Here is a 23,023-nt window from a genome sequence, read left to right as displayed (position 1 = left end):
CGGAAGAAAAAGCTCCTTGAGGATGAAGATAGGATGGCGGTACGGTTTATGCTTTTTAATTTTGTTAATCCATTTCCTGCATAGCGTTAAGGTGAACTTTGTGTGCATATTTTGGTGTATTTTGATTTGAATTTCTTTGGACATTATTTGATCTAATTGCTTTTAAAATTCCTTTATCCGTTTGTTTTCATGAATCATAATGTGAGGACGAGCTTTACACTTATTGATGATGATTCCAGTGAAGAAGGTGATGATAAAGCTTTTACCTGGGCTTAAGATACAAAACTCTCTTTATTTCATCTATTAGCTTGCACAGGATCTACTTAGGTGTGATGGACAGATTAATGACATGTTCTTCTTTTCTGAAAATACTTACATTTTTGCAGTTTAAAGCATGCAGAAAGTAATGCTGCATTCTTTTATGTTAAAATTAATTGCATTGAGTTAGAAAATTAGCTATTTTATTCTATTAGATCTCCAACTCTGAAAGCATGAATAAACGAGTAAATGTAATTCTGTTCTTATTAGATACGACACATACTTTAGAGCTGTTTTTAAAGATCTTTAACCGTTGATATGAATGCTTAATATGGCTAACAGCTGACAGAAAATGCCTGTGGATTGGATGCTGATGATGAGTATGAGTCTGTTGATGAAGGGCTAGCGGAGATCATTTGGCAAGGGAATGAGATTATCATTAAAAAGAAAAGGGTTAAGGTTCCAAAGGGAATTACTGAACGAATTCAAGACAAAGAGGTTCAAAACATCGCGCTCACTTACTTTGCTCTATTTTTTTGGGTGTGGATAAACTGCTTAATAATTCTAAAGAAGATTTACATGCTTACCACTCAATTCCTATGTAATTACATATCTAACACCCAAATTTCAATTTTTATGTATATGCCATCTAACCTATGCTTGCTCTGAGAATTTGGTAGAACCATTGCAGGATGATGACAGACCCACATCAAATCCTCTTCCTCCTCAATCTGCTGCTTTTGCATCTTATGTACAGGGTGAAACAGCACAAGAAATGATTGATAGTGTTGCACAGCAGATTCCAAATTTTGGAACTGAACAGGTATGCTTATTAGTACTTTTATCTTTCTATCACAAAATTTCTATTACGAATGTGTGCATAATTTTCTCTATTCTCATTTTGTTGTGACACTTTTTGTTTATTTATAGGATAAGGCTCATTGCCCTTTCCACTTGAAGACCGGAGCCTGCCGTTTTGGGTCTCGTTGCAGTAGAGTTCATTTTTATCCTGATAAGTCCTGCACATTACTCATAAAAAACATGTATAATGGACCAGGCCTTACTTGTGAACAAGACGAGGGGCTTGAGGTTTGTCAGCTCATGCTTATTATGGCTTTTGAGTATCCTGATAATCGATACTTTATGCCGTTCTAATCTGAAAAACACAAATTTTGTCCTAGTCCATGTATTATTTTCCTGTCTTTAAAAAAAACTCTTTATTATTTAATTGAATTTTTTTTCTTTTGCTTTGAAGTATGCATTATACATGGTGACTTATGTGCCGTTGGTTTGGCAATTCTAAATTTGATTTCTTATTTTAAACTCATAGACTAACTTGCAACTTGAGCTGAAAAAATAAATCATTTGGTTTTAGCAGGTAATCATCGATTTGTCTATATTGATGTTGTTCAATTATTCTTTTATGTTTATTTTTTCCTCTCACCATTTGTAATTTGAGTGGATAATATAAGCTGCATTTGATTATGATGGATTAATATCACACAACCATAAATTCCTGAAGCTTCCAAATTCAATACCTCAGAATTCTCTAAAATGTTGCCAAAGATTGTGCTTTTATTTGCAACCTCATTTTGCATTTCAATAGAAAGTTTTGCTGTAGTTTCTGTTAGCTCACAATTATTTTTTCTATTTTTTTCTCTGTATATGTCCATTATTAGATTCTTCTTTTTTGTTTTCCCTTCACTTGTGATTTTTTTTTATAACTATTCTTTAACTAAAGTAGCATCAGAAATACTATCAAGGTATACTGAAATGGTGGCTTAAAGTTACAACCTGGGCTGAGGATGGGGACTAGAGTTATATTGCTTCTGTATCCTATACTGTACACATTGTTGCTATTTGTTTTCTAATTCATTTATTTTTGCTTCTTGCATTTATTGTAAGTGATTCACAATGATAGTCCTAATTAAGGGCTGTTTTTTTTTTCTGCGGGGAGTATTGCAGGAAACTCCTTTTCCTTAATTTATTTCACTTGGGTTCCTTTGCAATTTTTCTTAACATCTCTTCTTTTTTGTCATCATTCCTTACTGCATAGCCACTGGCATTGTCATGTTTCGTGGTTACGGATAGCAGTAACATGAAATGAGAATTTACAGGTGAAATTATCATTTGTTTTCTAATTGTTAAAATAATATTTGAAGATCACATTTAAGGTAGAATATAATAGTTGTCAATAGTATGTGCTTGCAAGGCCTCTAATTCAATGGCTATTGCCTACCCCAACTTAACCATGTGAGTAGTACGGTTTATATTAAAGTTTGTTTTGATAATTTATGTGATAAGGTCATTAAAAATAGTTTGATTTGAAGTAATTGGCCTTTGATAACCCCCTTCAACATTATAAAAGCTGATTCCAACCTTGGAGCCATTATTTTAGAAATAAGTGCAAATGAGAATGAGGTGATTTGATGATATATATATATATGAAGTGAATTCATTGATCAAAATGAAGTAGTTACATGAATCTAATAAAAGGGAGACCTAAAAGGTCCCCATTTAACAAGAACAAAAGAGAGTGAGGTAAAACTGTGCTAATTTCAGAAATTCAGAGTGTAGATCTGCCCTTGCTAGCCAATTAGCAAGTCTATTGCCTCTCTATGGATAAACTGGAATCTTGTGTGAAGTTGTGTGGACATCTGTTTAATTCTTCTAACCCATATCAATAAGTGCCTAGGGCAGGGCAACAACTTTGTGAGAATGTTGACTAGTAATTGGGAGTCTGTTTCAACGATCATCTGCTGGAAATTACACCTGACTGCACTGTAGATAGCACAGTAGACAACAAGAGTTTCAGCCTCCAAAGCATCCATGGAAGCAATAGGAGATTGGAAAAATTATCTAAAGCATCTATTGCCTACCCCAACCTAACCATGTGAGTAGTACGGTTTATATTAAAGTTTGCTTTGATAATTTATGTGATAAGGTAATTAAAAATAGTTTGATTTGAAGTAATTGGCCTTTGATAACCCTTCAACATTATAAAAGCTGATTCCAACCTTGGAGCCATTTTTTTAGAAATAAGTGCAAATGAGAATGAGGTGATTTGATGATTTAAATTGGTTGATATATATATATATATATTAGAGAAAACTCCACATTGAAGGATACCCGAGGTATCCACAAGAATGAAGTGAATTCATTGATCAAAAGGAAGTAGTTACATGAATCTAATAAAAGGGAGACCTAAAAGGTCCCCATTTAACAAGAACAAAAGCGAGTGAGATAAAACTGTACTAATTTCAGAAAATTCAGAGTGTAGACCTGCGCTTGCTAGCTAATTAGCATGTCTATTGCCCTCTCTATGTATAAATTGGAATCTTGTGTGAAGTTGTGTGGACATCTGTTTAATTCTTCTAACCCATATCAATAAGTGCCAAGGGTAGGGCAACAACTGTGTGAGAATGTTGACTAGTAATTGGGAGTTTGTTTCAACGATCATCTGCTGGAATTTACACCTGACTGCAATGTAGATAGCCCAGTAGACAACAATGGTTTCAGCCTCCAAAGCATCCATTTGCCCTGCCAATCCCTGAAAGCTCCACCAATCCCAGCATCAGAGTTGTAGAAGCTACCGTCAATGTTCACCTTTATCCAGTCCTTACCAGGTTTTAGCCAATAGACAAGCTTGCTGTTAAGGGTGATTTGCAGGTTTCTCTCCTCAGGGAAGTAGAAAGCTGGAAAATTCTTTAGTTGGATAATCTTCTTAATGTGGAGTCGACAGTTGGTGGCAACCACCTTGAAATCCTGCTGTTTTCCTTCATGTTTGTGTTGGTTCCTTGCCATCCTTACAAACCAAGCCACTACACAAGGAATGATAGAGAGTTTGACCTGCTGCTAGTCAGCCGAGCAAGTGTGAAAATTCTACCATGAAAGAGTTAACTTTTAGATGTGGCTTTGGTTTAATACAAAATTCCAAATTTGTTGGACAAAGGAACAACTAAAAAATAAGTGCTGAATAGATTCTTCCTCCTGTCTACATAGTACACAACATGATGGACCCCTTAATCCTTTCAGTTTCAATATTTCATCAGTGGGAAGAAGCCTGGAAAACAATCTCCAACAAAAGAAAGACATTGAGGGGGATATGAATTTCCCCCATATATGTATTCCCAAAGAGATTTTCTGGCCCTGATCACAATGAGTGTAATTGAAGTCAGCTACTGATTGAGTATGGTGTTTTTTGATAACCAGTTTATCCTTCTTAGAGGTGTCTACAAGGATTTTCACAGTGTTATTGATTTGTTGGGGGTCCGGAATATTGTGTAAGGTTTGGAGATTCCATTGCCACCTAGTCCAACAATCAGAAATTTTGAGATTAAGATTGGTGGGAGGAGGGAGAGAAGTAGCCAGCTTCCCCTCAACCATCCAATTATCTAACCAAAAAATTGATATCACCTGCCCCCAAATCCCAGATGAATAAATCTTCTGCTTGTTTTTTTACTTTAACCATGCAGGACTAGATTATGTAGTTTCCTTACCTAGCAGATACCAAAGAGGGGTGGAGGTCTCTACAATATTTTCCCCAAAGAAATTTTGCCTAGAGGGAGGATTGGGATCTGAAATGAATCCATAATTTGTAGACGTTTATATGTTTCAAGTGGATGAAGCTTTTGAAACCAAGCCCCCCATTCTGAAAAGGTTTACAAATCTTGTTCCAATTAGTCCAGTGCACTTGCTTTCTTTGACCTGACCAAAGAAACCCGTTGAAAGTTTTTTCCAGCAGGTTTTGAGTACTTCTCTCCAGAGTGACCATATGCAAAATATAAGAGGGGAATGCATATAACACATGCTTGAGTAGAATGATCCTTCCACCATTAGAATGAAAAGAGTTAGTCCAACAACTGATGGTTATGAATTTTAGTGACTACCTCATGTCTAGTTCGACCCTTGATTAAATTCACACCTAATTACTTCAGAGGAGTCGAGCTGGAACTGAACTTTGTGTAGGTAGATATCCATTGTTTGACAGGTGCATTACCCATTTACTGAATATAATGAGGCATTTCTGTGTGTTGAACTGCAAACCAAAACAGTCCTTAAACTCCTAAAGGCATTTGGATACCAGTTTGACTGCAGCTTTGGTGGCTTCAGAGAATAAAATGATGTCACCAGCATAGGAGAGGTGGTTGATAGCAATATTTGATTTGTGATTGAACTGGGTGTGAGGGGAAGTCTGAGAAAGCTGATTAAGCTTTTTTGATAAATAATCAAACACCAAAATGAATATAGTTGGGGATAGAGGATCACCTTGTTTGATACCTCTTGAGGAATGAAAGTAACCATAGCTGTGCCATTAATTAACAAGTGAGAATTATGGTTGAGCCATCTCATAATTAAAGCAGCGAAATCAGTAGAGAAACCTCTAGCCCTCAGAAGCTCTTCTATGAAACCCCAATGAATGGTGTCATAGGCCTTTTTGATGTCAAGTTTGAAAATGACATTCCCCTTTTGCAACTTCTGTCTAGATCAAGTAACATCTCTTGACCCAACAACACATTATCCACAATGCTTTTTCCTCTACTGAAGCTTAAACCAGATGGGAACTATAGGTGGTTATTGATTAAAATCAAAATCAGGTGTTTACTTTAATAATTTCGTGGTCACTCCATCTTGATGCAGAATCTGTTGGGCAAATAACCTTGCATAATCCTCTTCTCTTGCCAAATGAATCATTATATGTCTATCATCCACTAGGTTGGACCTTCCAAGCACCCAAGAGTTTCAAATCTTCAAAATATTTTTTGATGGACTCCATCTTAGGGTGGCTAATCTGAAATTTCCCAATCAAAGTGAATTTGCAAGCATCAGAGAGGGTTTGAATTTCAGTTTCAGAGAAGAAGACAGCTAGCTTCCCTTCTTTTTTTCCCCAAATGTTTAACAAAAGGACAGTCTCCTCTACCTTCAGGAGCTTCATGGTAATATTACGGGAAGACCAAGTTGTCGAAGTTCTTAAGGGTATCAAAACCTTTACCCACCACATCAGCGAAAGTAGCTTTAGACCATTGTATGTTAGTTTCCAGATCAATAGGGGTAGCAGTGGCTATCAGAAACTACAATCTAGAGGTTTTCACCCCAACCGAAGAACAAAAGTCACAAACGACAATGGAACAGTAACCTCAGTTTGAAAAAACAAACGCCCAGGAAAGAGAGAATGAACACCCAACAACAATGCTGGAATCCAAAGAGCAACAACCAAAAGACAAGGAGACAAGGAGGGAGAGGAAACACCAAAAGCAATCTTCAAGGAGAACCAGTTCACGACCATTCAGGGAGGAACCCTAACAGAGCAATCACACCAGCTGCCATTGATATATAATATGGGTGAAATGATACATAACTTTCCTTTTTTTGCATGTTTTAAATTTCTCGAGTCTCTCTATATCCTTTTGTTGGGGTAGTACTATACTTGATATCGTATGGGTAGGATGTCTCTCTTGAGCCTCTCATACAACCTTTATAATATATATGATAATTTAAATTGTATTTTTTTTGAAAAGCCCAAGGGCCGATTTTATTAAAATAGAAATGATAAATAAAGGTTGTATGAGAGGGCTCAATTGAGACATCCTACCCATACGATATCAAGTACAGTACTACCCAACAAAAGGATACAGAGAGACTCGAGAAATTTAAAACATGCAAAAAAAAGAAAAACAAATAAGTAGCTAGGGACGAGTCAATTTAGTCCGGTGGAAAGACACATGTAATTGTTACTATTTCTCATTATTTTAATATATATATATATATATATATATCTATCTGTGCGTGTGCGTGTGTGTGCCATTACAACCAAGTGACAACAATATGATATGATAATTTAAATTGGTTGATATATCTATTTTTTTTATCTATAACTTTTGCTGCCAGAATAAATCATCATCATGCTACTTGGGTTAACTTTATGTATCTACATTTGTCTTTTGTTCTTGTTGAGTTTTGCAAAAAAGTATTTATTTTCTGTATTCTTTTTGTTTTTTATTTTTAAACATTAATTATTTTTTTTTTTCTGTCTTGTATCTTCTACTTTTAGCTGTACATGACCACTTCACTCTTTTTACTATTACCTCATTTTTAATGTGTGCTACTCCCACCATCATTTTAACAAAATCATTTATCCATTGATTTTTCATAGTTTTTCTATAAATCTATTCATCTCGATGCTTTTTAATTCTATCATGCACAACTTTTCTATCAATTGCATCTTTACGGCTCAACACTTATTTTAAGGCATCGGTGGCCTTATGATGGTTTTATAAAATTTATTTTTTAATTTACTATGATTTTTTTTAATATATAGTACTCTTGAGGGATTTTGAGACTCTATACACCTAGCTTTAATTTTAAAATTTATATTTATCCTTATATAATAGGTCCAACTTCTAATACTATTGGTTGATATATACGATATGTCAACTCCTTGCTCACGAAAACTGCAAATATTATATAATGTTTTTGTTCTACTACTAGTAAATTCCATTTATCTTTTTAGCATATTTTCTATTATTCTAACTTTTGAATTTTCTGTTTCTCTTAAAATCTGCTTGTCCCATTAAAATAAAATTGAAAACATTTAATGGTGCTACACATGTGCGCCATGACTTCATGAGTAAGGGTGTCGAGAATAAAAAGCAGATTGAGACGAGATTTGCATGTAGAAAAAGGCAATAGACATGTATCTGGAAAAAAATAAATTAATTTTGAGAGATTATGATGTGCTTTAGGTTGATTGAAAGAACATTTATGGAATTTGTTCAAATTAATTTTAAATATTTATAATTAAAACTTGTTACTGACTTTAACGGTGAAAATTTGTGTTGCCGGATTGCTGAAATTGATATGATTATCTGGGTTCAGACTGCATAGGAAACATTTTCATTTATGCGCAACTAGCTCGTAATTGCATGGCACATTTTATATCTTTTATTGTCTTGGGAAGTTTTTTCTTTTACTCGTGTGCTTCCGCAAATTTTAATGCTTCTTCTCTGTTTCAGTATACAGATGAAGAGGTTGAGCGTTCTTATGAAGAATTTTATGAGGATGTGCATACAGAATTTTTGAAGTTCGGTGAAATTATTAATTTTAAGGTTGTTTTTTTCTTTTTCGAAGTTCTTTTCTATATGTAATTCTTGAAGAGCCTATTTTCTTAGCTTTTTATATACGAGAATCATAAGAGTTTATAACGAGAATGTGCTGTAAGATTTATTTTATGATGAGAATAATAGGATTGTCTTTGAACTGATTGGGATGTCAATGTTGCTTTATTGATGGTAGAGATAAAGAAATATGCTTGGTATACATTCGTTGAACATAATCTGCTATTTTTGTGATGATTTTTTTATTAATTTATAGCTGTAAAGGGAATGCTTTCGAGGATCTTGATCCTGGAGCCTATATATTTTGTTCCTGCATGTCTAAACCTTTTTATCAATGGTGCATTAGTTCATTTTAGGGTTTCAATTTTCAAATTGTCTAATTGTTTGTCTTTTATCTTTGGATTTTGTTATTATTTGATTGCTTACTTCCTATAATTTTATCTCCCTGAGAGTCATATAATTTTCAATTTTTTCGTTTGCTAACAACTTGTATTGAGCTTAATGGTCTTCTCTTTTTTCTTTTTGGCTTCTCAACCATTTCTTCTCATGGTTGCATTGAATTCTAAATTCATGGGCCAGTGTTTTAGATGCTATCTCATGTGCAGTCATATATACTTTCTTATATCTTAAACTGATATTGAAAGGCTTAGAGCTTGTTTGAGGTAACTTATGTTTTTTTTCTTTTGTTTTAAAAACATGTTTGTTTACTTCATTTTTTTTGCATGTTTCTATTTTTATTTTAAAAAATAAATTAACGAATTTTTAAAAACACTTAAAACATCTAAAGTTTTGAGTTTTTTTAAAACAACCGAACATATAACGTACCAAACATTATTTATTCCAAGTAAAAACAAAAACAAAACAAAGTAAAAAATAAAAAGATAAATAAAACTATAAGTGATCCCAAACAACCTCTAACCTTTGGTAGTTTCACACTGTTGAAAGTTAAAACTTTTTTAATGCGCTTTATACAAAAGGGAGGCCACCTTCTCCTTATCGATGCAGTAGGATATGGGTTCCAGTGCCACTTACTATTTTTCTATTTTATTATGGCTTATTATGAATTTTAACTATTCATCGTCTTCTAGCAACTTTTTTTTTTCAGTAGATTTTCTTATCTTGATCATTATTATGTTAATATCCCTGTGAAGTTTTTGTTATTATGAATCTTTCACCTAGATATTTATTTTTCATTTTATTAGAAGTAATATAGGACATGATGCCTCTTTTGTATTTTTTTAGATTTTGTTTATTTTTAGTATTTTTCTTTTAATGTTTTTCCAAAGATTTATATTTTAGTTTAGTGCTTAAGCAATTTGCTTTTTAATTTGATCATACTTGTAATATGACAACTTCTTTTCTCTTTAAATTTGTAGTGAAATTTTGATGTTGATATACTTTAATTTGAATTACATTGGAATTTTTCGTCTCACTGTCTATCCTAGCTCTCAATTTTTCATATTCTCTCTTATAATTCTTAACATAATCCTAATTCTAATCTAAAGCCTGCATTATTTAAAGCTTTCTTTCTCAGTTCTTAATTTAATTGAGTGATGTAAAGCTCTACTTTATCATTCAATTCTTTACAAGTTTGTTGTTGAAAACTTTGGCGAAGTTGACTTCGCTTTGCATGCTTTTAGGACACATTATTCTACATCAATTGGTATTTTATCACTTATTCTTCATCAACTTTTGTATCAAAGCACTTATATCTACGTTAGTTACTTTCAAAGCTGAACTATCCTTATCAAAGCTGAAAAATTTTTCAATCAGAAAGGGATCTTACCGTATTTTTTATCTTATGCTATTAAACTTTTTGTTACAAAATGTAGTTTTTCTGCATCTCTTTTCATAACCTGGCGTTCTAAATCCTAAAACCGTTTCGAAAGAACTTATCATCACGATTTATATTAACAAAATGATTATGCATATTATCATGATCACAGATCTCACAGATCTTACTATCAGGATCATTATCTTTGTCAATATCTATGTTCATTTCTAAAATGTGATCTTGTATATTGTCTGAATTCTAAACCTTATAGTTCTTGATCTTATTGTCATATTTCATATATTGATGACCAATGTCAATGCCATAAATAAAGTATTCAAATCGTTATAAACGTCGATGCTACTCTTAACATAATGATGACTGTTTCATACCATCTTTTTTATCTCAAAACAATTCTAGCATTAATATCAACGTCAATCTGATGAGCTTTATCGCCATCAATATTCCACTTTCTCTTAGGTTCTTCAGTCGATATGAGCCATAGGAATCCATTTATCTCAAACATATCTAGCATCATCATAATATGATAATGATATAGCACTGCATTCATGGTCATAGAGATTTTTCTGTTTCATGGATCCCCTCTTCTAATGCTTGTGTTTCTATTTGTGCTCTTCTCACGACATATTAATATGTCAACAAATTTTTCCATTGCTAGTTCCATCTTATTCGCCATTTGACATGCCTCCTTAAACTCTTAGGAGGAGAGTTCTCCTAAACTTGAAGAATTGATGATGGTCATCTCTTTTCTTTTTAATTTAGAGATATTTTTAATTTTTTGTGTGTTTTTTTTATATTTATCTTAATTTTCCCTTTACTTTGGACTTTTTTGCAATAAGTTTGGGCACCTTTTCTATATAAAGGGATGTTATGATCTTATGGTGAGAATATATTTGAATCTATAATTTATTGTAATTATTTATTCTATTTACTTCCTCCTCTCTTGGGTTTCCTTATTTTTCTCTTCTAATTTCTGAAATTATAATACCAATTCTCTTATAATATTGTTAGTGTTTTGAATTTATCTCTCTTAAATTCTATTTTATTTGAGTGCTTCAAATTTATACTTATTAGCCATTAATTTTCTTAAAAGATTGGCAAACTAGGTCAATATTTACTCTGTATTGCTTCACAAGCCAATTTTTTAGAACCTCGTACGTCACTATGTATTTGAGCTTTTTTTTCTTCTGTTTACCTCTAAAGGCGGCCTACCAAGTTGTCCCATCGAGTCGTTCTGCCTAGTTAACTAGGCGATGAGGGCCGAGTTGCCAGTACTGAGGGCTGAGTTTGTAGTCACTAGTTTTTTTATATATATTTACGCGTTGTACCCGACGTCATATGTTTATCATTAGTATATTGCTTATTATATAGTCTTAATTGTAGCCCTCGAGACCCCCATGACCTTCTATAAGTATGGGATCTCCGGGAGACCGTAAGGTACTTTTCAGAGCTCTTGGAATGTTTCTCTTGGGGATTTTTTTTTTCATGTGGGCTCTTTTTTTTTTTTTAAATCTCTCTCTTTTTCCCTCTTCATTTTCTTCTACACAAATTCGGTTTCAACATCTTTAAAGGTGCGGTAAATAATGTGTCTCAAATATGAAGTTACATGTAGAGATTTGTGGAGGGATAATAAAGAACTTACCAAAGAAAATCTCATCAGAGAAGATCCCATATAGGCACAACCTTATAAACTGCCGAGTAGATGCTATGATTTTGTGCTTAAATCAATGCCCAACTTAGATAACAACTTGTTCCGCATTAGTCACAAGGAGACTTTACTTTGCAGATGCTTATCAGCTCAAATGCATTTGAAGAAGGTGTTGAGAAAATGGAATACCTATGATGTTAAAAGTTCTACCCTTAAAGAGAAGTCTCCTTTCCTTTATATATTTGACTTTTATTTGATTATTTGATTTGTTTAGGTTGATTTTAAATATTCTACAAAGCATTTTCTTATTAATAAACATGAAGTGAGCAAATAGCAAATAAAAAAAATAATTCACCAAGCACTTGGAGAAATCGAATCCCCCAAATAAGTTGTTGCAAAAGAGTCTCCTAAATGCGACCACTAATCGACATTATTTAAAGATGGTTAACTTTTGTCAATGCTGAGCACAAATATCACAATTTGGAGAAAATTGACTTGATAAGAGCAATTGGTTATAAGTGCGAATTAGAAAAACTTGAGTTATGACAAAGAATCAAATCTTTGAGTGCCTAAAGGCGACGTGACTATCCACTATAGGAGAGTTGAGACCTTTAGGCAAAAGACTTGCAGGCGAGCCAAAGCCCCAGGAAGAACAAAAGTCTGCACTTAAAACAGTTACTTTGCTACCTATAATCTAACTTGCTCTAAGGTGTGGAGTATATTCAAATTGGTAGTACTCGTCGCGTTGGTGACTATCACATTCTTATTTACTCATAGGAACTAACTATATTAATAATTGACTAGAAGACTCCCTTTATTAATGGGATGAGTGGCGAGTGCAAATAAAAAAAAAATCTTTTATTCCATCTTTCAATAATAGTACAAAAGGAGATAGCATAAAGCTCTTTTTCAATATATTCAAAGTTTTTTGAAGTAATCCTTATACCCAAAGTCTGACGCCAACTCATAAAGCTGTTAACAAAGGAGAACCTACTATCAAGTTAGCCGCTATCAACTACTGAATGAAGATCTTAATTCCCTCCTCAAATATGTGGTCACAAAAGGATGCATATTGGCTCTTGTGCTTCCTCATAAGCAAGGGAGATTTCGACTTGCATTGGCGAAGTTGCAATCAACTCGCCGATTAATAGGAGCATTCTCTCTCGTAATTGGAGTCACACCCTTGTGGAATATGATGTTAGATCATATAGCAAATTCTCAATCCAATATACTTTGAGGTAATGTAATGTGTCGCATCATGTTGCTAGCCAATTTAGGTATCAACATGCATTGCAAGATTGTCGAATCCTTGATCCTAGTCACCGTTTTCTTAGGTCAATTTGATCTTTAATAATCATCTTTGACATTTTACTCCTAGCACTCTTGCATCCACATCTTCCGCAATTTGCTATTTTCCATATCACCCATCAATTTGAGAGGAAGCCATCATAGAATGTGAATGCTCATCCGCAACAAGAACATGAAACAATTCAATGAACTAAACACCTTGCAAATGCTACAATTTATAGGGCAAGATGCCTCAGTCTTAACTTTAACAATCTACTAAAAGAAGTGAGGCTACGCTCTTCCCAGAAATACTCATGGGATGGTAAATGAAGAATTTATTCATTTTCTTGTTGTTTAAAAATCTAGATGATTACTAATTGTCTTGTCTTTTTTTAAGTTATCTTCTCAAGGATGGATAGAATTGGAGAATTAAATGCATAGCCCTAAGGTGACATATTGAGTTGATGAGGGCCGAGTTACCGAGTAAGAGTTGCAAAGTACAAGTGCTGTGTAAGAATTTTTGAGGAGTTGCCGAGTACTAGTTGTTGAGTACGAGTTTTCGAGTATAATTTGTCGACTATCGATGGCCGAGTTCACAGTCTAAATTTTTTATATATATTTTAACAATGCAGCTGACATCATGTATTTAAAATTAGTACATTGGTTATTATGCATCCTTCATGAATCATCATAACACTCGAGACCTTAAACCCTGTTATGAATATGGGATCTTGGAGAGAGCTAAGCAACTTTTCAGATCTCTCAGAATCTCTCTAGAGGGCTTCCCATTTTCCTTGATGATCCTCTTTTTAACTCTCTCTCTCTCTTCCCCCCACTCTCCCTTTCCCTCTCTTTTCTATCACGCTAGTGAGATTTGGACATAACCCACATGGAAATTTGGATTCAATATTTTGTTAGACTAACACCTAAGGGCAATTTAAACTTTTATTAGTTATTATTGTTTGATATAAATATGACTTATTATGTTTAGGGTTAGGTATGCATGTGATTATTGTCTTGAAACTTAGGGTTAGGTTTTGGGTTTGGGAGAGATCGCCTACCTCTTGAATTATAGGTGGTTATCTTTTTTATATTTAGAGTTGTATCGCTTTGATTTGGCATCGTTGGACTCGAATTGTAATTGTTTCATGAGATTTGGTCAAAAAGGCGAAGTAGCAAAGTCGGTGAGGCTGCCTGGACTGTGAAGAATGATTGATGCTCTGATATGAATTTGATAGGAAATGAGACATATATCTGCCAAAATTAGGGCAAAAATAAGAGTTTATTCTGTCGATACCAGATGAAAGCAATACAACTCTGAATACATACAAGATAAGCAACTATAATTCGAGAGACATGCGATCTCTCCCAAACCTTGATTTTAACACTAAGATTCAAGGCTAACCATTTGAGAGGGATATTAGTGTTGGGAGGAAATTTCATGAAAGGGTTGAAGCCAAAGATTCGAGCAACGCTGTTTGCTGTGACCGCGATGATTTTGAGAAATTATGGAATTAGTACATTTAGTTGAAGATAAAAATGCAATGGAACGGGCTAATAGGTGCAACACATGTGTAGCATCATACCAAACTCCTACAACCATGATGATACTAAAAGCTTAAACCATCGAAGTCCAAAAGGAGGTTCAACATGATAGGAATAATGGGTCACGCCCAGAGGCGACACCCAAACGCCTTATAGGACATATTCAGGAAAAGCGAGTCAAGGCTTATGTTTTCAAATTGATGAGAAATTGCCCCAAGGCAGCATTGTAAGGATCGTATATTACTTATTCTTTTAAGTTGTGACGAGAGTGCAGGGGATGCAGAAACAGAGAAAACTGTGGTGGAGGACGAACACTCTCACTTGGATTTGGCAGAAGTCGCATTAAACTGACAATGTTAACGGAGACGGAGCCTTAGGAGAAGCAAGTCGATGCGTTATGTTATCAGTATGATGAGAAGTTTGCCCTAGGACACCGTTGTAAGGATAGGACATTAAAATTTTTCACAGGTGCAGCGAGGAGGCAGGGGATGTAGAAACAGAGTTGTGGTGGTGGAGGAGGATCACCTTCACTTGGATGTGACAAAAGTCATATTAAGCTCAGCAGTGAGGTTAACACCAAACTCCATTATAAAACTTATAGGAAAGATTAGAGAGTAGAATGTAATTGTGTTAGTAGATAGTGGAGCCACCCACAATTTCATCTCTACTCTTAAGTAGTGAAGCAACTGAGATATTTGATACATGAAGTTTTGAAATCATGATGAGAACTAGACAGGTCGAAAAGAGCAAGGTAGTTTTTAATGGGCTGATTTTGACACTGTAAAGTACTCAGGTTGTGGAAAATTTTCTTCCCTTGGATTTATGGAGTATTAATATGATATTGTGTATGAAATGACTATAATCCTTAGGGGAGATTGTGATGAATTGGAAATTTTTGACCATGGAGTTTCAGAAGGGAGATAAGATGGTGGTGCTTCATCGTGTTCCTAGTTTGTGCAAGACCTTGGTGTTAGCGAATCCTTTGAAGGTGACAACGTTGGAGTGGCCACTACCAAAGATCTTGAAGGGGTTGAGAAGATTTATGAGATTTACATGATACTACCAGAAATTTGTGAAAGGTCGTAATTCGAATTGTAATTTTCAATCAGGGAAAGTGGCGGCCTAAATTTTTGAGAAGTTAAAAAATTCCATGATGACTGGTACACTCGTCATGACTTTCTTTAACTTTTTAAAATTCTTGGTCACCGCTTTCCTCCATTGAAAGTTATCATTCTTCAGTTTCTTCATCAATAGCCATATAATCGAATTACAACCCTTCACGAACTTCTCAGCCTCTTCTAGGTGTAGTTGCCACTTCAAAACTGCCAACTTCCATGGATCCACTAACACCAAGGACTTGCACAAACTAGGGTCACCGTGAAGCACTACCGTCTTATCTCCCTCCTGAAATCCATGGTCAAGTGTTTCTAATTCATCTTAGTTTCCTTTAAATATTGCAACCATTTCATATTCAATATCACTTCAGTGCTCCTTAAATCCAGGGGAAGAAAGTTCTCCATCATCTGAATACTTTGCAATGTCAAAATCAACCCTTTACAAACTCCTCTATTCATCTCCAATTGTTCCGTTCCCATTATGACTCCAAAATATTAGAGCTTATTATGCATAGAGTTAGGTATGCATGTGATTTTTTCTTGAATCCTGGGGTTAGGTTTAGGATTTGGGAGAGATCGCTTGCCTCTCAAATTGTAGTTGCTTATATTTTATGTATTCGGAGTTTTATGGCTTTGATTTTGGATCGGCGGAAGAAAAACTTTTATTTTGCCCTAATTTCTATGGAAATCTGTCTTCTTTCTCGTTTGCTATCATAATTCCATTAACTTTTTATGCCAGTGCACCTCTATCTACATAAAAAGGTTACGTTCTTATTAAGTTGATGCACCATTTCCTGCAGTTGCTCTTTAGTTCTTTGAGACGCTTTAGTGTTTAAACAATACTATTGCTATACCTTGATATGTTCACATAATGGAATTAGCTCCTGTTCTAGTATCTAGATAAACCTTGCAAAATGGACATTTATTCTAATTAATTGAATAGCTTTTTGCTTATTTCTGCCTTGTTTGACATCTAGTTATGGCCGACTGGTTATTTTCTCCTCAGCTAAAATAGTGATTGATCTCTGCCATAGATTTTTTGTTAATAAGAAAGAATGAAAAACAAGAGCATAAAGAAGATAAATAAAACCTAATATCCTTGAACGTTGGTCAACTTCTTTTGTTTGGTTTAGATTAAGTCTCTGCTTTTAGCTCCGTTTCTCATCTGAGAATATGTTTTTTCAACTTTCTTCTCCAGGTTTGTAAGAACAGTTCCTATCATCTACGAGGAAATTTATACGTGCACTATAAATTACTTGAATCTGCAATTCTTGCCTTCAATACCATGAATGCTCGTTACTATGCTGGAAAACAGGTATTTCTTGTAATTTCTAGTTTTGAGAATTCTAAACCCTTTGCACATTTACTGGTCATTTCATGTGCATCCCATTGTAACGCTCTTTCTGTATGCTTCATTTTGCTCCCGTTTTTTTATGTGCTCTTTTTAGTTTCACTTCTACTGTTGATTATTTCCTTCTTCATTTTCAATCAGATAATTTGTGACTTTGTTGGTGTAACAAGATGGAAGGTTGCCATTTGTGGTGAATACATGAAATCCAGGCTAAAGGTATGGATGGTCATCTTCTGCCTTGTATTATACATTCAACACCCTTTGCTATGTTAAATTGTTGATTTCATTCTTTGAATGGTTGAAAATTTGCCAACAAAATCTAGTGCATGCACTTAAGCTGATTTTATTTACTAATTTGATGGTGCAAATAACTTCTAGAATTTCATGCAACTGCAATGTGTGTGTTTGGACGGTAATGTCTATATTGCAATAGATATTACCATGTGAACCTTGGGGCACACTTTTAAATGCATGTGTGCATATATAAGAAATAAGAAGATTTACATACATACCACTCAAATCCTATGTATTTGCATATCTGGCCCCTAAAATTTATTTTTTTGCATACATACCACATTATCTATAAATGAAAACGTGTATTTCATTTTCTAAAAGTTAAAATGGCGGTATTTTTTATGTGATATGAAAGATTTGGGTGGTATAAATGTATAAAAATGAAGTTTAGGTGCTAGATGTGTAAATAGATAGGAATTGGGTGGTATGTTTGTTAATGCGCCTACGAAATGTGGCGTCAAATTTCTTATGATAAAAGTTTGAACTTCTTACCTTCTTCTTACCTTCTGTATTGATTGTGGTTTTTTTTTTTGTTAAGAAAACCTAAATGTTATTAGTCACAACTTTATCAATAATACTGATTAGTGATTACAGACTTGCTCGCATGGAAGCGCCTGCAATTTCGTTCATTGCTTCCGCAACCCTGGTGGAGATTATGAGTGGGCTGACTGGGATAACCCTCCGCCTAGATACTGGATCAAGAGGATGATTTTCTTATTTGGTACTTCGGCAGAATCAGGCTATGACAAAGAATTGGAATCACAGGATCATAGAAGGCACACAGAACCAAAAAGGGTCTGGAAATCCAACAACGACAGGTTTGCTTGAAATTAACTTTTATCATTTATGGATAAAAGAATCAAGACAAATGTTAGGAGCTCATTCGGTAAAGATTTATAATTATTAGTAATAGATTTTGCAAAGCAAATGCTTGACCGAACTCTATTGTTTGGAATTAAACCAAAATTATTAATATTAGAAATACCTAGAAGAATGTAATTACTAAAGTGTCTTTCAATATTCCACATTCACTAAAAACTAAAAAACTTGATTGTGGACTTTTTTAGATTATGCTAGCATATGAAAGAGTACTAGAATGATCTTTTTATTGGTATAAATAGGTCTTTAGCTTTATCATTTGGAGTATGAATGAAAAATGATAAATTCTTTTTCTTTATTGTCCACACAAATTTCTCATTCACCTCTTTATATTCTCCACATGTATTTATTTTATCAAATTGGTATCAAAGCTAGGTTTGTTAAAAAATGACAAGTGGTTTGAATTTACAAGTGCGTCATCTCACAAAGGAGAATTATGAGAATTGGAGTCTTTAAATGAAGGCATTGTTTGGTTCTCAGGATATTTTGGAGATAGTTGAAAAAGGATATGTCGAGCCACAAGACGTAGCAACATTATCAACAACCCAAATGGATTTGTTGAAAGAAAATAGAAGAAGGATAAGAAAGTGCTCTTCTTCATTTATCAAGTCTTAGATGGGGCGTGTTTTGAGAAAGTCGCCGATGCATCCATCTCTAAGAAAATATGAGAAATACTCAAGTCAATTATAAAGGCATAGGCAATGTCAAGAAGTTTTGGCTTCAAACTCTTCGAGCCGAGTTTGAGGCACTCCACATGAATGATACTGAAATTTTGGAGGATTATTTCACAAGATTTTTGACCTTTGTCAATCAACTATGAAGGTACGGAGAAAGTTTAGAGGATGTTTGAGTGATTGAAAAGACTTTACGTTTGGTGAATGATAAATTAGCACATTGTAATAGCTATTGAGGAAGCTAAAGGCTTAGAGTCAATGATCGTTAATGAATTTATGTAATCTTTGATAGCTTATGAAGAAAGAAAGAATAAGAAAAAAATAGGATACTAACGAGCAAGTCCTCCAATCAAAGCATACAATAAGGAATGAAAATGAAGACTAAAAAATTTTATACATTAAAGAATGAAAATGAAGTCTCTAAAATTGTAGATAATTTAATTTCTTGTAATGTCAATGGGCAAAGTCGCGGTCGTGGTCGTGATTGTGTTTTTGGAAGAGGTCGAGGATATAGACGTCGAGAATATCAGAAAATAATGAAGATGGTCAAATCTTAAAAAATGATGACTGAAAGAAAGAGCCAAGATGCCAAAAGTGCAAAAAAACATTTATGTTTGTTGTTATATTGTCAAGAAAATTGGTCACTATGCCTTTGAATGTCATCATAATCAAGAAAAAAACTAACCTTGCCTTGAAAAAGGAAGATGATCCTATTTTATCAAAGGAGAAAAATATGAAAAAAAAAATTGTACATAGATATCGAAGCAAGTAATCATGTGTAAAATAAAGATATATTCATAGAAATGAAGACAATGAAGAGTCAAATTTACTATGGTAAATCTTCAAAAATTTCAATGAAAGGAAAATGTAAAATCCTTATTCTTCTTAAAGGTGGAAGTCATTAATTTTTTTCTAATGTTATTTATGTTTCGAATATGAAGAATAGTATTTTAAGTTTGGGGGGAATTAATTGAAAAAGAATTTGATATTCATATTAAGAATAAAAAGCTCACTATTAAAAATAATCTGAACCAATTGATAGCCGAAGTGGAGGTGACGAGTAATAGAATGTTTATTATCAATGTAAAGGATAGTATAATGAATTGCTTAAAGATTTGCATAATGATTTTTCATGGATTTGACGTATGAGGCTCGAACATTTAAATTTCGAAGATTTAAATAATATCTCAAGAAAAAGAATGGTATATGGGTTGCCGAATATCAATCATCCAAATTAAATTTGTGAAGGATGCCTATTTGAAAAGCAACCTAGCAAATTTTTTTCAAATAAAGCGTGTTTTAAAGCAAAGAAGTCTCTTCAATTAATCCACATAGATGTATGTGGACCTGTTGCTCCAGCATCCTTTGGTAAGCATCGCTATTTTCTTAACTTTATTGATGATTATTCATGAAAAACTTGGGTCTAATTTTTGAAAAAAAAACATAAGCTTTTATCATGTTTAAGAAATTCAAGGCAAGTGTGGAGAATGAAAGTAGTAATTTAGTAAAAATCATCCTATCAGATCGAGACGGTGAATTTACGAATAAAATATTTTTGAAGATTATTGTGAAGAGCATGTCATTCGACATTGACTAACAACACTTTTTTTACATCAACAAAATGGCGTCGCGGAAAAGAAAAATCACTACTCTTAATATGGTCCGGGGCATGATTAAAAGCAAGATATGCTAAAGAAATTTTTGGTTGAGGTAGTGACACGTGTTGTTTATATTCTCAATCGGTGCCCAGCTCTAAGCTTACATGATTTGACGCTTCAAAAAGCTTGGACTGGGAGAAAGTCAAATATCTCTCATTTGAAGGTGTTTGAGAGCATTGCATGTGCACATGTTCCTAAAAAAAAAAAACACTAAGTTGGTTGACAAAAGCTCTAAACTCACCTTCATCGGGTATTACTCTATTTGATCCTAATATTTTTAGAAGTATTTTCTGTGAAGATGTGGATTTCGATGGAGCATGAGATTGACAAAGCCAAGTCACTCAAAATGAAGCATAGGTGTCTGTAGAGTTACAAAAAGAACTATCATCAACAAATTTGCAAGAATCTTCATCACATTCTCCAACCTCAAGTGTTGATCAAAGGCAAGAGAAGGCAAGAAGTTTAAGAGAGTTTTATGAAAAAACTGATGAACTTAACTTCGTTTTCTTATTTGCAAATAATGAGATATTGAATTTTGAACAAGCCATATAAAAGATAAAAGATGGAGATGCGTAATGGATGAAGAAATTAAATCTCTAGTGAAAAACGATTCATGGGAGCTCACAACTCTTCCATACGGACATAAAGCTATTGGTATAAAATGGATATACAAAATAAAGAAGAATGCAATGGGAGGACTTGAAAATTACAGAACGCATATAATGACAAAAGGATACAAGCAAAAAGAGGCATCGATTATAATGAGGTATTTACTATTGTTATTCGCATGTTATTCGCATGGAAATTATCTGTTTAATTATTTCTCTTGTTGCACAAGATAATTGTTCGATTTTTCAAGTAGATGCGAAATTTGTCTTTTAAATGAATTTATTGAAGAAGTGTCAAACAACCTTTGTGATATATTAAAAAAGGGCAATGAATCAAAAGTTTATAAATTAAGGAAGGCTTTTTATAGCCTAATACAAGCACTAAGGACACGGAATGTAAGAATCGATTTATACTTCAAGCAATATGGTTATATTCATGTCCTTATGAGAACCCCTTTTATTTGAAGAAGCATGATAATGAAGATATATTATTTATTTATTTATATGTAGATCTTTTTTTTAAAGGGAATAATCCACTCTTATTAAAAGAATTTAAGTAATTTATTGTTAAAGAATTTGTGATAACAGAACTTTGACTTATGTCATTCTTCCTTGGAATTGAAGTGAAGAGAAATAAAGAAGGTATATTCATTAAACAAAAAGCATATGCAGAGGAAATTTTGAAGAAATTCAATATGAAGAATTGCAATCCAACAAGCACGCTAGCGAAATGCGGTATCAATTTATCATAGAAAGAAGATGGGACTTAATAGATCCAACTATGTTTAAAAATTTCATGGAAGTCTGAGATATCTAACATGCAAAAAACCTGACATTCTATATGGAGTTGGAATTGTCAGTCGTTATATGGAAAACCCATTGAGGTGGATTTAAAGGCAACTAAAAGAATTTTTCGTTATATTAAAGATACACTAACTAATGGTCTTTTACATTCTTGTTCTAATGAATATCAACTTACAGGATATTTAGATAGTGACTGGGTTGGAGACCAAGATGATAGAAACAGTACGAGTGATTTTTAATTTTATATGGGTGACACTGAATTCACAGTGTTCAAAAAAATCAATTATTACTCTCTCAACGTGTGAAGCTGAATATGTTGTAGCAGCATCATGTGTGTGGCATGTAATATGACTACAACTACTAAAAGAAATTAGATATTCTCAATATGAAGCAACAAAATTTTATGTTGATAACAAATCAACAATATCATTTTAAAAAAATCTTGTTCATGATGAAAGAAGCAAGCATATCGATATTTGTTTTCATTATATAAGAGACTAAATCAAGGATCAAGAAGTTCAAGTGGAGTATGTGAAAACTGAAGATCAAATTGTAGATATTTTCACCAAGCTCCTTAGCTATAGCATGATTCATAAAATGGAGACACTTCTTAGGATAGTCAATGAAAATTTTGGTTTAAGGGGGAGTCTTTTGAATTAAATAAAAAATTATTAATATTACGACTTCACCCCAGTCGAAGACCTCACCGTGGTATGCGCCAAGAAGACCACCAAAAGCCTTTGTGGCACTAGTGGTACACAGTAGTCATGGGCGATCATTGGTCCGATGCTTCGGGCGAAATCCATTTCCAGGTTTTGACAGGCGGTGTGTACAGGGCCCGGGTGCATATTCACCGGGCATGCTGAGCATGCTGATCCGCGATTACTAGCGATTCCAACTTCATGTTCCCGAGTTGCAGAGAACAATCCGAACTGAGGCAATCTTTCCGGATTCGCTCCGCCTTACAGCCTTGCTTCCCATTGTCATTGCCATTGT

At 33.9% G+C, this 23,023-nt stretch overlaps 1 protein-coding gene across 1 annotated transcript in view; it reads left to right on the top strand.

Moving 5' to 3' along the window:
- LOC110022428 (zinc finger CCCH domain-containing protein 5) overlaps window positions 1-23,023 on the top strand; it is a 34,271-nt gene that overhangs the window by 513 nt on the left and 10,735 nt on the right. Inside the window, exons 2-9 of the mRNA XM_020721360.1 lie at window positions 7-39; window positions 601-756; window positions 950-1,081; window positions 1,189-1,347; window positions 8,271-8,363; window positions 16,958-17,074; window positions 17,252-17,326; window positions 17,999-18,222. Of these exons, the coding sequence (XP_020577019.1) occupies window positions 7-39; window positions 601-756; window positions 950-1,081; window positions 1,189-1,347; window positions 8,271-8,363; window positions 16,958-17,074; window positions 17,252-17,326; window positions 17,999-18,222 (989 nt within the window). The remainder of the gene's footprint in view (window positions 1-6; window positions 40-600; window positions 757-949; window positions 1,082-1,188; window positions 1,348-8,270; window positions 8,364-16,957; window positions 17,075-17,251; window positions 17,327-17,998; window positions 18,223-23,023) is intronic.

This window comes from Phalaenopsis equestris, unplaced genomic scaffold (assembly GCF_001263595.1).
Source record: "Phalaenopsis equestris unplaced genomic scaffold, ASM126359v1 Scaffold000190, whole genome shotgun sequence".
Taxonomy (NCBI): domain Eukaryota; kingdom Viridiplantae; phylum Streptophyta; class Magnoliopsida; order Asparagales; family Orchidaceae; genus Phalaenopsis; species Phalaenopsis equestris.
This window is presented reverse-complemented; position numbering and strand designations above follow the sequence as displayed.